Source organism: Megalobrama amblycephala, linkage group LG14, assembly GCF_018812025.1.
Source record: "Megalobrama amblycephala isolate DHTTF-2021 linkage group LG14, ASM1881202v1, whole genome shotgun sequence".
Taxonomy (NCBI): domain Eukaryota; kingdom Metazoa; phylum Chordata; class Actinopteri; order Cypriniformes; family Xenocyprididae; genus Megalobrama; species Megalobrama amblycephala.
Window position 1 is genome coordinate 11,796,500 of NC_063057.1, and position 14,297 is coordinate 11,810,796.

Genomic DNA, 14,297 nt, shown 5'->3' on the forward strand with positions numbered 1-14,297 from the left:
TTAGTAATAAACAAGTACATTTTATTTACCTCATATCAACCCGAACTGCATCTAAACAAAAGCTGATAAATCTTTCTGTGATCCAAAATAGACATGACCGCAGCATGACATGCTCCGTTTATGAATGTGTCCCGATACAAATTAGAATCAGATCACCGGATCAAGCTGCGAGTCAGAAAACAACCTCCATCAAAAATGTCTCTTTTGGAAATTTAGAAGGGTCAGGGACAGATTAAAAACAGCGACAGGGTGGCATTTAAAATTTGCCAAGTGACGGGTGAGGGGGGAAAAAAAGAATCCATCTGCACCAATTATAATGGGAAAAGCATAACTTTTAAAATATAAACAAAAACAACAGTAAATAATTATATACTTGAATATAATCAGGCTGTGACCATTAAGACTAGTGTTCAGAAACATGGCATTGAAGGGGAACACAATTGTTCATTTCTCTCGCAAAGCCATGTAGGCCCTCCACATGACACGTCTCTGAATGCAGCAGTGTAGTTATTCTGTTGGCAAGAAACAAATGAGAGCTTATGACGATTTCAATTTCATACAGATGATTTCAACCACCACCATTCAATGAGATATTTACAGCACCCCTTTCTAGAGTGTGTGCATGCCGTTCTCGGACTAAAAACTACAACAACAAAAAAAAAAAAAAAAAGGCAAAAATAATAAAGGGAATACATCAGCTAAAACATCCTCAGGGAAATAAACATCCACAATATATGATACAATTCAAAGCTTAAATATAGGCATACTTTAACCAGCACATGCAGCTATGTATAGCCCAACACAGCTCCTTGGAATAAAGGAGGGGAGTTAGTTACGTAAAAAATAAGCAGAGGCCGGAAAACTCTCATTCTTGTTGTAAGATTTAAAGTTGGAAGCCATTTTTGTCATTGAATCCATATATCAAAAACAAAGAAAATACATAAGAGAAACAGAAATTGTGTCCACTTGCACCAGATATGGGAAGGACAGAGGATTGTGTCGTCCACCTCTCCTAAAAGTTCTCACCGGACCGAGCAACTCTCTCTGCACCGGTTTCACGCCAGTGTGTACATCTCCCTTGCTTTCCTTGATACCGAAGGACAGAAAAACAAACAAACAAAAAAAAAAATAACAGCAGCTCACAGGTTTAAACACCATTGCTTGCATATGGCTGACAAAACTGATTGGGCATCCCAGGTCGCCCAACAGTAAAAGCTCCTGAACGCGTTTCTCTCTGGTAAAGAGGACGCAGGAGGAGGGAGCCTCGTATATAGCGAAAGAGAGAGCAGAGAGGATGGTGGTGGCCATTAGCATGTCCCTCAAGAAAAACCCAGTGAGCTGGACGTGCTGGATCGCTGGTTCAGGCGAGACATGCTGTTCATGCTGGAGCTGGAGGGCTTGAGGGGCGTGTTGCTGCCCAGGGCTTGTGGGAAACGCTGGTGGTAGCGATCCAGGCGTAGGTACTTGACCGTCACCAGCTTACCTGTAGCAAATGGGTGACAGGTTGAAATGCAATGAAAACTGCAGTGGCTCTGATTAATCTAGAATAGGGTTGTCAAAAGAACCGACTTTGGTACCAAGTCGGTACTGAAATTTTAAAAACATGATGATACCAGCATTTCCCTCTAGCATTTTGAGTGCTGTTGAGCGGATTCGTTAACACCACCGATTGGCCATTGTGTTCATGCGCTCAACAGATATGTCTGTGATCGTCTTAGAGTTGGCAAAAGTACCGATTTCGGTAGCAATTGGTACTGAAATTTTAAAAATGTGACGCTTTGAGTGCCGTTGAACGGATTCGTAAACACCTCTGATTGGCCATTGTGTTCACGCGCTCATCGGATATGTCTGTGATTGGTTTGAATTTGAAAGAGTTTTGAAAGTGGGACTGGTCTGCGTCAGACGCCTGCTTTCAAACGCACCCCTGTGTATCTGTGAAAGCGCTCTGTGAAGAGCATCACTGATGACTATTTACTATGTTTTTGAAGTGTCGATCATTGTAGCCAATCACAGACATATCTGCCGAGCGCGTCAAAGCAATGGCCAATCAGAGGTGTTTACAAATCCACTCAAAGTGTCACATTTTTAAAATTTCAGTACTGACTTGGTACCAAAATCGGTACTTTTGACAACTCTAGATTGGCTACAATGATCAATGAGCATTTGAAAGCACACAGAAGTGTTTGAAAGCAAGCGTCTATCAAAAAGAAAAAAAAAAAAAGTCTATTTACATGTTTTTGAAGCGTTGATTATTGTAGCCAATCACAGACATATCTGATGAGCGTGTGAACACAATGGCCAATCACAAGTGTTTATAAATCCATTCAACAGCACTCAAAATGCTAGGGATAAATGCTGGTATCGTCACATTTTTAAAATTTCAGTACCGACTTGGTACTGAAGTCTGTACTTTTAACAACACTAGTCTAGAATATATACAACATTCATTTACCATCAAACCAGGAGCCATGAAGCGCTTTGAAGGCTTTCCCAGAATGCTCTGCTGAAAGGCACTTCACATAAACGCAGCCCTAGACAGGAAGAAGATCATATAGCAAATCAACCCATTAGTTAAAAGGTTCTAGGAATATTACTCTGTTCCAAAACACAGTGAAATTCTAAGGCAGCAACATTCACTATTAGAATCAATTGTGAATAGTCCATTTTTTGAAGTAGTTAACAATAATACGGATCATAAATTTTACCCAATATGTGTGTTCTCTTCCAAAGTTCCCTTTGTAGGGCTTTTGGAAAAGAACTTATAAATTCAGGCTGTAAATTTTGTAATGACCGACACAGGCTCAGGACTCTCACCTCTCTTGAGTTTTTGTCAACAGCTATGTGAACGATTCCATCGTTATCGCTGCACTTCTCCAAAATGGCTTCTTGAATGGCGAGGTGCCAGTTTTCCCCCACTTCCCTGTTCAAGAGAGAAATACTGAGCAGTGAGGTTACCTTTCTCAAAAAAACCCCACTAATATCAGGCAAACCTATATAGTCTTATGTAAGTAAATACATTTAACTTCACTAGCCTGCTTGAACCACCAATTCTATGTGAGGTCATGTGTTAAATTCGTTGGGAAACTTACATTACAGGATCAAACATGTTGCGAATCTTCAAGCATGGCGTTAAGCTGTTTGGAGGGGAATTTCTTCGGTCCAGAGGAAATGCTAAAGAACAAAAATGCTATTAAGTCCATGTACATACTCTATACGTCCAAAAGAATGTGGACAGTACACATGAATGTTGAACTATCAACATCAAAATCATCAATTTAGTCATTCAAAGGTGCCGTAGAATGTGTTTTCAAAAGATGTAATATAAGCCTAAGGTGTCCCCTGAATGTGTCTGTGAAGTTTCAGCTCAAAATACCCCATAGATTTTTTTTATTCATTTTTTTAACTGCCTATTTTGGGGCATCATTAAATATGCGTCGATTCAGGCTGCGGCCCCTTTAAATTCTCGTGCTCCCCGCCCCCGGAGCTCGCGCTTGCCTTAAACAGCATAAACAAAGTTCACACAGCTAATATAACCCTCAAAATGGATCTTTACAAAGTGTTCGTCAGGCAGCATGTCTAATCGCGTAAGTATAGTATTTATTTGGATGTTTACATTTGATTCTGAATGAGTTTGATGGTGCTCCGTGGCTAACAGGCTAAAGCTAACATTTACACACTGTTGGAGAGATTTATAAAGAATGAAGTTGTGTTTATGAATTATACAGACTGCAAGTGTTTAAAAAAATGAAAATAACAACAGTCTTGTCTCCGTAAATACAGTAATAAACGATGGTAACTTTAACCACATTTAACAGAACATTAGCAACATGCTAACGAAACATTTAGAAAGACAATTTACAAATATCACTAAAAATATCATATCATCATGGATCATGTCAGTTATTATTGCTCCATCTGCCATTTTTCTCTATTGTCCTTGCTTGCTTACCTAGTCTGATGATTCAGCTGTGCACATCCAGACATCCTGCCCTTGTCTAATGCCTTGAACATGAGCTGGCATATGCAAATATTGGGGGCGTACATATTAATGATCCCGACTGTTACGTAACAGTCGGTGTTATGTTGAGATTCGCCTGTTCTTCTGAGGTTTTTTTAAACAAATGAGATTTATATAAGGAGGAGGAAACAATGGTGTTTGAGACTCACTGTATGTAATTTCCATGTACTGAACTCTTGTTATTTAACTATGCCAAGGTAAATTCAATTTTTAATTCTAGTGCACCTTTCAAACAAGTCAATCAGAAGGAAGCCTCCCCATACTTATGGCTATGCATGGATTTGTATAACTAAAAAGGCACAAGCTTGGACTTAAAATGCAGATGGTTGAATGCACACAAAATAAGAGTTACCTTGGCCTTGCCACACTTTGGAGGGCATGTTGGACATCTTATCAGGTGACATTGAAGGCTGAAGCCACCGCCACACCATGAAGTCTGCCCCTCCAATCCTCTGCTTTTCTGTCCGGATGCGAGACTCGTTAGCTGAGAGGAACGCAACAGCTCTGTCCCACACTTTCTTCATCTTCTTTCTGAGAGAGAAACACAAAACATATTATTCAATGGATCATGAGAAAAGGGTGTTTCATGCAAGAACGCAACCCAAATTAAAACCAAATTCGCTCAACAACAATGGAATACCTGTCTTGAGGCTGGACAAGAGAGTCACGGACGTGAGGGATGGGCAAGTACGCCTGCAAGTCCTTACTCTCCTGACAGGCCTCATTGTGGCTCCTCATTACATCTGTAAAAACACAAAGCACGGGCAATTAAGATCCTTTAAATCTGCATTGTGTAACTTCTAGCTGAAATTTAGCTTATAGTGATGAGGCAGTCTTACCGATGATTCTCTCCACCATGTCATACATTTGTCTTGTTTCCTCCTCTTCTCTGCGCCATCTGTATTTCATGTAATACACCAACCCCAAAACAATACCAATGCCTACAGAGAAACAGAGTACAGGGAGAAAATTTGTGAAACGATGATGCTTTTACCAAAGGGAAGATCGACAAATTCTACAAACGGGATGCGCACCTGCGAGGATGAGGAGAACTCTGTGGATCACAGTGAAGAAAGCGCGTCTGAAGCGGCAGAAGAAGGACATGCGGGGGTGGATGGACTCCAGGCGTGAGATTTCCGATACGTACTCTATGGGTTGAGCAGGGTCGGCACCAATCAACCTGCCCAGAAAAGAGCACACACCCAGTGAACACAGGAAAATGGCACACACACACAAGATATACTAAAGATATGAATGCTACACCTTGTTAACGGATAGATAGAGAGGCCAATACCGATAAATAAAGAAATAGACAGACAGAGGCTGATACACAGACAGACAGAAAGAAAGATACTACACAGAATGATACTAAAACGTATGAATGTTACACTTTGTTAACAGATAGATAGGTCGATAGACAGGCCAACAGACAGACAGGAAGACAGGCCTACTGAAAGACAGGAAGACCGGCTGACAGACAGACAGGCCAAAAGACAAGACCAACAGACTGGCAGGCTTACAGACAGACAGGAAGACTGATAAACATGCCAACAGATAGACAGGAAGACTGATAGACATGACAACAGACAGGAAGACATGCCTACAGACAGAAAGACATGCCAACAGACTGGAACACAGGCCTACTGATAGAGAAAAGATGACAGGCCGACATACGGACATATGGACGGATATCAGTTACCTTATTCCGACAACATCTTTGGTTTTCATGATCCATTCTAAAGACGTTTCAAACAAGTTTTCATATGCTTCATTTTGGAGCTTGAAAGAGAAAAACGCTTTATTATATTGTGCATTTTCACATTGGCAGAGCAACTATTTCCCAAGTTATACAATTAAATATGACAAAAGTTCAGAGTCAACTAAATGAAAAACAACATTATTTGACTTAAATGAATATAAAATATAGCATCAAACCCTTCAAAAAGCAAAACAAACCTTGAGGTACGTGGAGGCGTCACTAAAAGAGACACTTCTGTTTAAAGGATTTTTAAGGTCTCCACAATCATGCTCTCCTGAAAGGCAATCAAATGTTTCACATTTTAATGCGCATATGCAAACGTCCAAATATAAAAATTCGTACAATGGTTAGAGATTAAAATATGAGCTGCAACTGTATGCTCACCTGCAACATTGGCCAGGTGCTCATGTAGAGACAGGAGAAGGTTAAGGATGAGGTCTCGGTCTTTGACATCCTATTGAGTCGAACGCAAGTACATGTTTAAGGATGTTACAACAACAAAAAAGAGAAATTACTTGACGAAAAGTTTAAAACATGGGACACAAGTGAGAAGACAGATACTTACATACTGCTTATCAAACTCGGGCCCAAACGGGTGATGCATGACTGAAAAAGAAAAGAAAAGTAAGATGACAAACAGCATTACTCAGCATTAGCAAAAATCTTTCAGAGTCTAGTTATATCGTAGTATGACTGGACGGTGTTTCCCAAGCATGCCGAGGACAGAGGGAGTGACCGTGGAGGAGAGCTGCTCATCGTCTCACACTTGAGGGTGTGACTACGAGCGAGAGCCTCTTGTCATCTCGCACTTGAGTCATTGTCTGAACATTGTGTTTCTGTCCTCGCTCTGGCCTGGTCCCAGATTTAGCATAGCAACTGCCCTTCCCTGCATGTTTCAATCAGACAGCATTCGTCTGGCAAGGCGCAAGCCAATTAATATACCAACCTCTGAGATAAAGACATACAGAGACTAACAGCTTTTAAGATTCTTGGCAAAGTTTGACCTAGATTTCAGGCGATGAGATGTTCAAGGACCCATTTTGCTGGTTCTGTGGTTGAGTTACAGCTGTGAGAGGCTTAAACCCCCTTAACCATGGTAAAACCACTGAAATACATGGCCTTAAAGGGATAGTTCACCCAAAAAATTGTTATACACTCACACTCATGTTGTTCCAAACCTATAGGAGTTTCTTTCTTCTGTTGAACACAAAAGATGATATTTTAAAGTATGTTTGTAAACATATAGTTGACAGCACCCTTTGACTTCCATAGTATTTTTTTTCCTACTATGGAAGTCAATGGGTGCCGTTAACCATCTAGCTACCAACATTTTTTAAATGATCTTCTTTTGTGTTCAACAGAAGAAAAACTCATACAGGTTTGGAACAACTTGAGGGTGAGTGAATGATGACAATTTTCATTTTTGGGTGAACTATCCCTTTAAGTGGCTCATTTTTATAATGGCAGAATCATCAAAATAAAGGATCTTATATAATAAGCTGCACTTGTTTAGTTGCTATGTTCCTAAAACCTACTAAAACATTACAGATAAATCATAATACTTGACCTTCCAGCCATTTGAAACTGCTCAGAATTGGATGCCAGCATACTATTTAAAAAATAGCATGAGGAACAACACTACGCAATGATCAATGTTTCAAACAACACTGTTGTCAAATGACCTTGTTACATTGCAGCATTAGTTCACAGAGTAGCATCCAGTTATCAATGCAGAAATAAGTCAATATTTTACATTTTTAATTCAAGAAGTGCTCAAACATCTAATTTAAGTCTGATAGTCAGGATGTTAAAAGTTGTGGATGAAATGACAAAGTCATCATACAGGAAGATAAAGTCAAGCACACTGCTTTGTGGAAAATAGTATTGAATTCTATAGGGCATATTTCATACACAAAAATTTTAAACTGTGCATATGTAGTGCAGAAATAGTAAAAGTAGTTTGAACGCTTGTTAGAAAAACCTAAATTACCTAAGCTGTGAACTACAATCTGAGCAAGTAAAAAACTGGTGTGTGTGTGTGTGTCTGTGTGTGTGTGTGTATATATATATATATATATATATATATATATATATATATATATATATATATATCTCAAAGTGAGAATCAGGCATTTAGCCGGCCAGAGAGAAGTCAGTCACTTTAGCTGGCCGCAAACTCCCAGAATCCCCAGAGAGACAGACAATTAGGCCGCTTTAGCTTGTCTGTGACCTAGATGTCTGCAGCACGCTCTCCAGTCAAAGCTCCCTCCCTGAGAGACCAGCCATGCCACAAATACACATAGTAATTCATCAGTCGCCTTCCTCTCAAGAGTCGTCTCTGCCTCCAGAGCACTTTACTCTGATGGTACTCAAGCTATTTAAACTGAGTGGCATTGAATGCACATCCAAGAACAGACTTTCTCTCATCTGGGAAAATGTATCAAAAGATTAATGCTGGCTATCACATTATGAGCATGAATGATGTCAACATGTCAAAATGTGGGGACGATCAGACTAGCCATGATTATTCTCAAATAATAGACATTCAGAAGGTTTCCACGACTTTTCCATCACCTTTATAATTGCTGGATAAGGAGTTTTAAAAATAATCAAGTTTAATTTATTTAAAATAATTAAGTACAACAGAAATATTTTAACTAACCATTTTAATTATTTAAAATATTTTTTAAAAATAATTTCAATTCTACCTAATTAATGAATTAATCATTTACACCAATTTGTAGAGCAAAGCTAGTTTTAATCTACAAAAAAGCAAAGGGCATAATTAATGTGATCATTCATATTTACTATCTAAATTTAGAGAATGTAGGCGAGAACTGGAAAAACCTGAAGACGCCATACAATCACAAATATGGTGAGAGATATGGAGCGTTGAGACGTCGGGAGAAATTTGACTAAAAGTTTGTCTCACAAACATAGTGATGCAGCATTCAGGGTGAAAGTGCGATCAGCTAACTGAAATCCACCAGGGCTGGAACAGTCATAGCATGAAGCACACACATATTTCTAATGCAAATACTTGTCTCTGTCCCGTAAAGCACCAGTGCATTTCCTGTCTGAGAAGGTGCAAATAGTCTGGGGTGATAATTACTGTGTGAATTGTTCACGTTTGACTCATGGTGATGCAGAAACAATTAGAAAAACTGAGGAACATTCTAAAGCATTACATATGTAATTTCATAAAATAAATTTTGCTTAGTCAATCAATACAGATGTTAATATGACATTCTTACTATATATACACACCAGATACTAGTGCAACTACCATTAATATTTTTGAAACCACAACCTAATAAATGCAAATCTCTGTTTAAATAATGGAAATTAATATGATGGCTCACTACTGAAATGACACGAATGTATTTTTCTTCAGCGCACCATGGCAATGCCATAGCATTCTTAGAAGTGCAAGTACAAATAGTATTGGGTACATTAGCATTAGCATCATAATAAACTGCTGTTATTACAGTCCAATACATTCATTGTACCATGGTATTGCCAAGAATCATTATAATATTATATTTGTTTTTTTAACACTCCATGGTATTCTTCTTGGGAACTGAGTGTAACTAATACATTCACATTGTATAGTATTTATGTAGTAATCATTCAGTAGCATTAGATACCATGGTAATACCATGTTTTATGGACTAGGTTTTGAAAGACATGCCACCTTCAGCACTTCATACTTACTGACTGCATCCCCCACGGAGGTGCTGGAGCCCCTCATCCGCAGGTACATGAGGCCCAGCAGCACGAAGAACAGGCAGGCGGCTGTGAGGAGGAACATGGACAGGTAGTGAGCGCTGAAGCCGCCGGTGGAGGACACCTCCTCCCGTTTAAACTGCTGCAGGAGCTCGTCCTCCGGGACCGTGGTGTGCTGCTTGGGCTTGGAGGCTGAGGCATGGCTGTAGGAGTGGTTGGAACCGGTGTGGTTCGAGTGGTTCGCTCGGTATGTCGCGGTGTAGGAGGGAAAGCGCGGTCTGAGCCCGATATTAAACCGACTGCTGCTGCTGCAGGCGGATTCACCGTCTCCGTTGTCGAGGTGGTTCTTGTTAAAAGAACCGGACGGGATGCTGCTGCTGCTGTTGTTGTCATCCCCGTCAATACCGGAAAATTTTGGGTAGCTGCGGCTCACGTAGCTTCCGCTGAACTCCCCCGGTTCCTTGCCTTCGTCGTCCCTCCGTTCCCCGACCATATCTAGGTTGAAGTCGGGAGTATCATGCGCGCCAAGCGCCGTTGTCGTCTTCGAGCTCCAGACGCTCCGGTACGAGGGAGAGGAGGTGGGTGGACTGTGTCTGAAAGTCAGACGGCGTTCGCGGGGACGGTCTCGCTCACCCTCCTCTTCCTCCTCCTCGTCGGAATCGGAATAATCCCTGGCTAGACTACTGCTGTTGGACTCGTAAAAAGACTTATTCCCGTTCAAAGCCCGACTGTCTCTTTCCGTTTCCTCCAAACCGCTGGATTTACCCCGGTCTGCCCACCACGGAGACCCAGAAATGCCTTTCCTGTCCACGGATAACCCAAGGGAAGCGGCGGCGGGTGTTCCCGCAGGCCTGATGGTGGGTGTCTGCTGCGCTGATCCTCGGTCTCTCCTGCTGCCGCCGTGATTCGGGCCTCCTTTCTTCTGCGGCGCCTCCGCGTCCGACTCGTCCGAGCTAAAGCCCAGCACGAACTTTCCGGCTCTGCGCTTTTCGCTCCGGCTGGCGCTTAGGCGCGTGACGTCACTGCCCGGTGGCCTGGCGCTGAATCCCGAAGCTCGCGCAGCGGCGTTGCTATTACTAGCGCCGCTGCTGCCGTTGTTGTTGATACTCCCGGTGCTGCTGCGCCCTTTCCCGCTCCGGGAGCCCCGCGGCTGTGGCTGCTCCTCCCGCAGCTTTTTCAGTTTCTTCAAGTACACGGGCCGCGTGCTCTCCGTCACCGGGCCCGGGGTAAAGCCGAGCCGTTTTAATTCAGACACAAGCTCCTCATCCGTTAACTGTGCAGACGCCATCTTTGCACGAAAAAACGCACACAGCGAGACACGGCGGAAGTGACGTGGAAGTAAGCGGACAGACGGCCAACTTGAAAGGAAAGAAATGGGAAACTTTGTTTTATTATTATTATTTAATTAAACAACATTATACAACACTATGAATGTCAATCAAGACTAACGGGCGTTAGGTGGGATACACAAGAAGACAATATGAAACAGAAACAGACAAATCAAAATAAAGTATATTTTTTAAAAATAAATATATTTTGAAAATAAATAACCATATTTAGGCATACAAAAAAATAAATGTTTTGTAGTTTTATCTTCAGTTCTTTCATTAACTTTTATTTGGTTTGCTTTTCTATTATTTAAAATAATAATAATAATAATAATTATATAAAATTATATATATATATATATATATATATATATTTATATATAAAATTATTATTATTGTAAATTAAAAAAATAAATTGACTAACAATGAAGAAAATCAAGCCTGCCAAGTAGTTTTGCAATCATAATGATTTGTTTAAATAAATAATTATACAAAGTATATTAGTTAAAATAATTCTAATTTAATGTGAATTAAAAATATGAATGAAATCCGTCTTTAACTGGATTTTTGTGTCAAATATCTGAAAGAGACTTCGACTTTAGCAGCGTTATCTTTATTTGGTGTCAACATACATTAAAAAGAGAAATGGAAATAGTCTATAAATAAATAAGTATCCATACTGAATTTGGTTAAACCAACAAGAGATGCCTTTTCTTGGTGATATGAAAGAAAACATTTCATTATCACGCTGTTACACTTCAAAACATTAATCAGCATGTGCCTTGGCTTGTGTTCACTACGCCACCTCGTGGCGACATCTGTGAATTGCACCTCATGCTGCGTACAAGTAGCTCGCGGATCAGTCCGCGCGAATCATTCTGTCAATTGAAGACTCGCTCGCTCGAGACACATTTAGTGCACAGGATTGGAGCGAGAGGGGAGAGCCAGCAAGCCGGGAAATTCACTTTAAATAAACCAAGGGATGGCTTTCAGGACGCCTGCTGTTCAACTGCACCTTAAAACGTGTTTTCTTCTGCTTTTAGGGGGTCTAATGGAAGCTGCCCAGGAGCAAGGAAGCATGTACATGTGGATCGATGCCAATCAAGCAAGAATATTAATTGGTAATAGTGTTTTGCGTTGTTTCTGTAGCGGGTGAATGGCACATGAATGCCAAATTGTAAACCAAGCCAGTGTATAATAATTTACTAACAGTTTAAAAAAAAAAAAAAAAAAAAAACTATGAGAATGCTCAATGTTTTATCCAACAGGTTTTGAGGAGGATATTTTAATAGTCTCCGAGGGCAAAATGGCCCCATTCACACACGACTTCAGGAAAGCACAGCAGCGAATGCCGGCAATACCTGTCAATATCCACCACGTGAACTTCACCTGGCAAGCCACTGATCAGGTACTGAAAACTTCAGTCTGAAGAGTTTGTGTTCTACATCTGGCATGATCTTAACCGGTGACGCGCATTACACTGACAAATCCTTATCCTGATGCTGTAAACATTAAAACATCTTTAAAACAAACTGATTTTACTTGATAAGCAGAATTAAGTTTGTTTTTCGTATGCATGGAGTGCAAGCTTTCACGTTTATTGATTTGTATGATTAACATGTTCGTGTAAATAAGCTATTTTACATTCATGAAGTAGGCTGGATAACTTTGAAATACAATGAACTAATTTTTTATTATAAGTAGTCGCTATATATTAGTTTTATTAGGCCTACTGTTATGTTTATCAGTATTGTCCTGTTTACCTGTAAAAAAAAAAAAAAATGTAAAACCAAGTAGAAAATAAATTCTTTAATGAGTTAAGAATAATAATCTCAATTCAAAATATTGTCTTTGAAAGCTAGTTTTATGCTAGTTTTATTTTTTGTGTAATAAAAATATTTTTGCTCTTTAATATTGCAAACTGAATCCGTGACATATTGACCAAATTTGAAAGGAAAAAGGTCAGTTGAATTCTTGTGGTATTTTGCATGTTGGTGTTGTAACGCTGCACGCGGATCAAAGCGCGGGCCCGCCGCGCGAGCGCGCCTCCTCATGCATGTGCCAAACATCTGGGTCGTCATCAGTACACTTAGAGCACGCGTGCCAGAGCCCGCGCTTTATTTCACAACGAAAATTCCATTTGGAATCACTTTGTTGCGTTGTTATTGCTTGTTGATCCTTTTTGTAATTCGTTATGGTTTTGGCAGAAACAGTGGCAAATGATTTTTCCACGCAAATCATTTCCCCCAAGGCTAAATTATATATGGGGCTTTCTGTATTATATATATTATATAAAATAACAATTGAAAGCAAAATATAAGCAACAGTTACAATGAAACATAATTTGGCCAACAAAAATAAATTAAAACAGCTTTATTGACATTGTACATGAATGTGTATTAAACTTTTCCTACCCACTAAAATAATTTTTGGATTCAATTCAGAATGTTTTTTAATATCACGAATAACATTAAGCTAACATGTGTTTATTGCCTCTTTGAACCACTTGTCGTGTTCCTCATTTGGATGAAAACGCCTGCTAAATGAATAAATGTACAAAATGTAAATGTAAAACCAGATGCTGTTCACAGCTTCATTCACAACTATGTAGCTTTTGGGGGGAATGTACAGGAATCTCTTCTCACAAATGATCTATCTTTGCACACCAGGATCATAATCTGTGAATGGCATGTTGACTTGACGAAAGAGCAGCAAGAGGGAGAAATTAAAATAGCAAGGGGAGGGATACGGAGGAAAAAGAGAGGGCCCACTCTATCCTGGCCCCTGTTAGCTTCAAAGACGGCCGCTGAGGCTTTAGAACAAAGGTCTCCGGCATAAAAGGCTGGCGGCGAGAGTTATCTGTGTTGGTTATTACCATTCAGCTGTAGGATTAGCTAAGCTCTCCACACAGCTTGTGTACTTTTGCCTTCATCAAACGCTGCCCAGCTTTTACACTCCGAAATCTAGAGACCAGAAAAAAGAAAGGGAAAAAAGAGCCGTCTACCTCGCTTTCATCTCCTTTTGGGACAGTTTTTTTTTTTTTTTTTTTTTTGTAGCGTGTGTTTGGCCTCGCCATCACGGCTGTCCTCACAAGTGTGTAATTCTCAAAGGGTTGAGGTCATTAGTCAGAGAGTGGAGGAAATTGATTGCCTTGCAAACTTAAGGATACCCGGAAACCCTCTTTTTAGTCTTTACAGATTTATATGTGCTCCTGTCATGAACCACATGCAACCTTTTTTGTGCTATTGTCCCAAATGCCTCTCTTTATGCAAATCTACACTACTTCTTTTAATGTTTTTGAAGTCTAAAACAAAGTTCGCCTCTTTTTTTTCTTCTTCAGGCAGAGTACTTTTATGAGTTTCAGACTCTGCGTTCATTGGATAAAGACATTATGGATGACCCTACTGTCAACGTTCCTCTCTTAGGATCAGTGCCACACAAAGCTTCTGGTTTGCTTTTATTTTAT

General features: G+C 40.1%; 2 protein-coding genes across 3 annotated transcripts in view; one reads left to right on the top strand and one right to left on the bottom strand.

Moving 5' to 3' along the window:
- lemd3 (LEM domain containing 3) lies at nt 1–10,841 on the bottom strand. Its single transcript, XM_048156392.1, has 13 exons — nt 9,492–10,841; nt 6,343–6,383; nt 6,162–6,231; nt 5,975–6,051; nt 5,718–5,797; nt 5,053–5,198; nt 4,858–4,959; nt 4,659–4,761; nt 4,371–4,549; nt 3,090–3,171; nt 2,815–2,920; nt 2,453–2,531; nt 1–1,483 (listed from the first exon to the last, which is right to left on the bottom strand). Exons 1-13 carry the CDS (start codon nt 10,789–10,791, stop codon nt 1,320–1,322), a joined length of 2,529 nt encoding a protein of 842 aa, XP_048012349.1. The 5' UTR covers nt 10,792–10,841; the 3' UTR covers nt 1–1,319.
- wif1 (wnt inhibitory factor 1) overlaps nt 10,707–14,297 on the top strand; it is a 19,414-nt gene continuing 15,823 nt past the window's right edge. Inside the window, exons 1-4 of one of the 2 annotated variants that reach the window (XM_048156394.1) lie at nt 10,707–10,841; nt 11,875–11,952; nt 12,100–12,239; nt 14,172–14,280. In XM_048156394.1, the coding sequence (XP_048012351.1) occupies nt 11,883–11,952; nt 12,100–12,239; nt 14,172–14,280 (319 nt within the window). In that variant the 5' untranslated portion in view covers nt 10,707–10,841; nt 11,875–11,882. Of the gene's footprint in view, nt 10,842–11,663; nt 11,953–12,099; nt 12,240–14,171; nt 14,281–14,297 lie in introns of those variants that run through there. The other variant, XM_048156393.1, reaches the window with a different exon arrangement.

What these genes read in the sequence shown, in the direction of transcription:
- lemd3 (XM_048156392.1), bottom strand. Translation starts at nt 10,791, where the DNA reads ATGGCGTCTGCACAGTTAACGGATGAGGAGCTTGTGTCTGAATTAAAA. An exon ending in ACGCCTCCACGTACCTCAAG is followed by an intron (nt 5,798 to 5,974) that starts GTTTGTTTTGCT and finishes TTCTCTTTCAAG; the next exon opens with CTCCAAAATGAAGCATATGA. An exon ending in CTTGTCCAGCCTCAAGACAG is followed by an intron (nt 4,550 to 4,658) that starts GTATTCCATTGT and finishes TTTCTCTCTCAG; the next exon opens with AAAGAAGATGAAGAAAGTGT.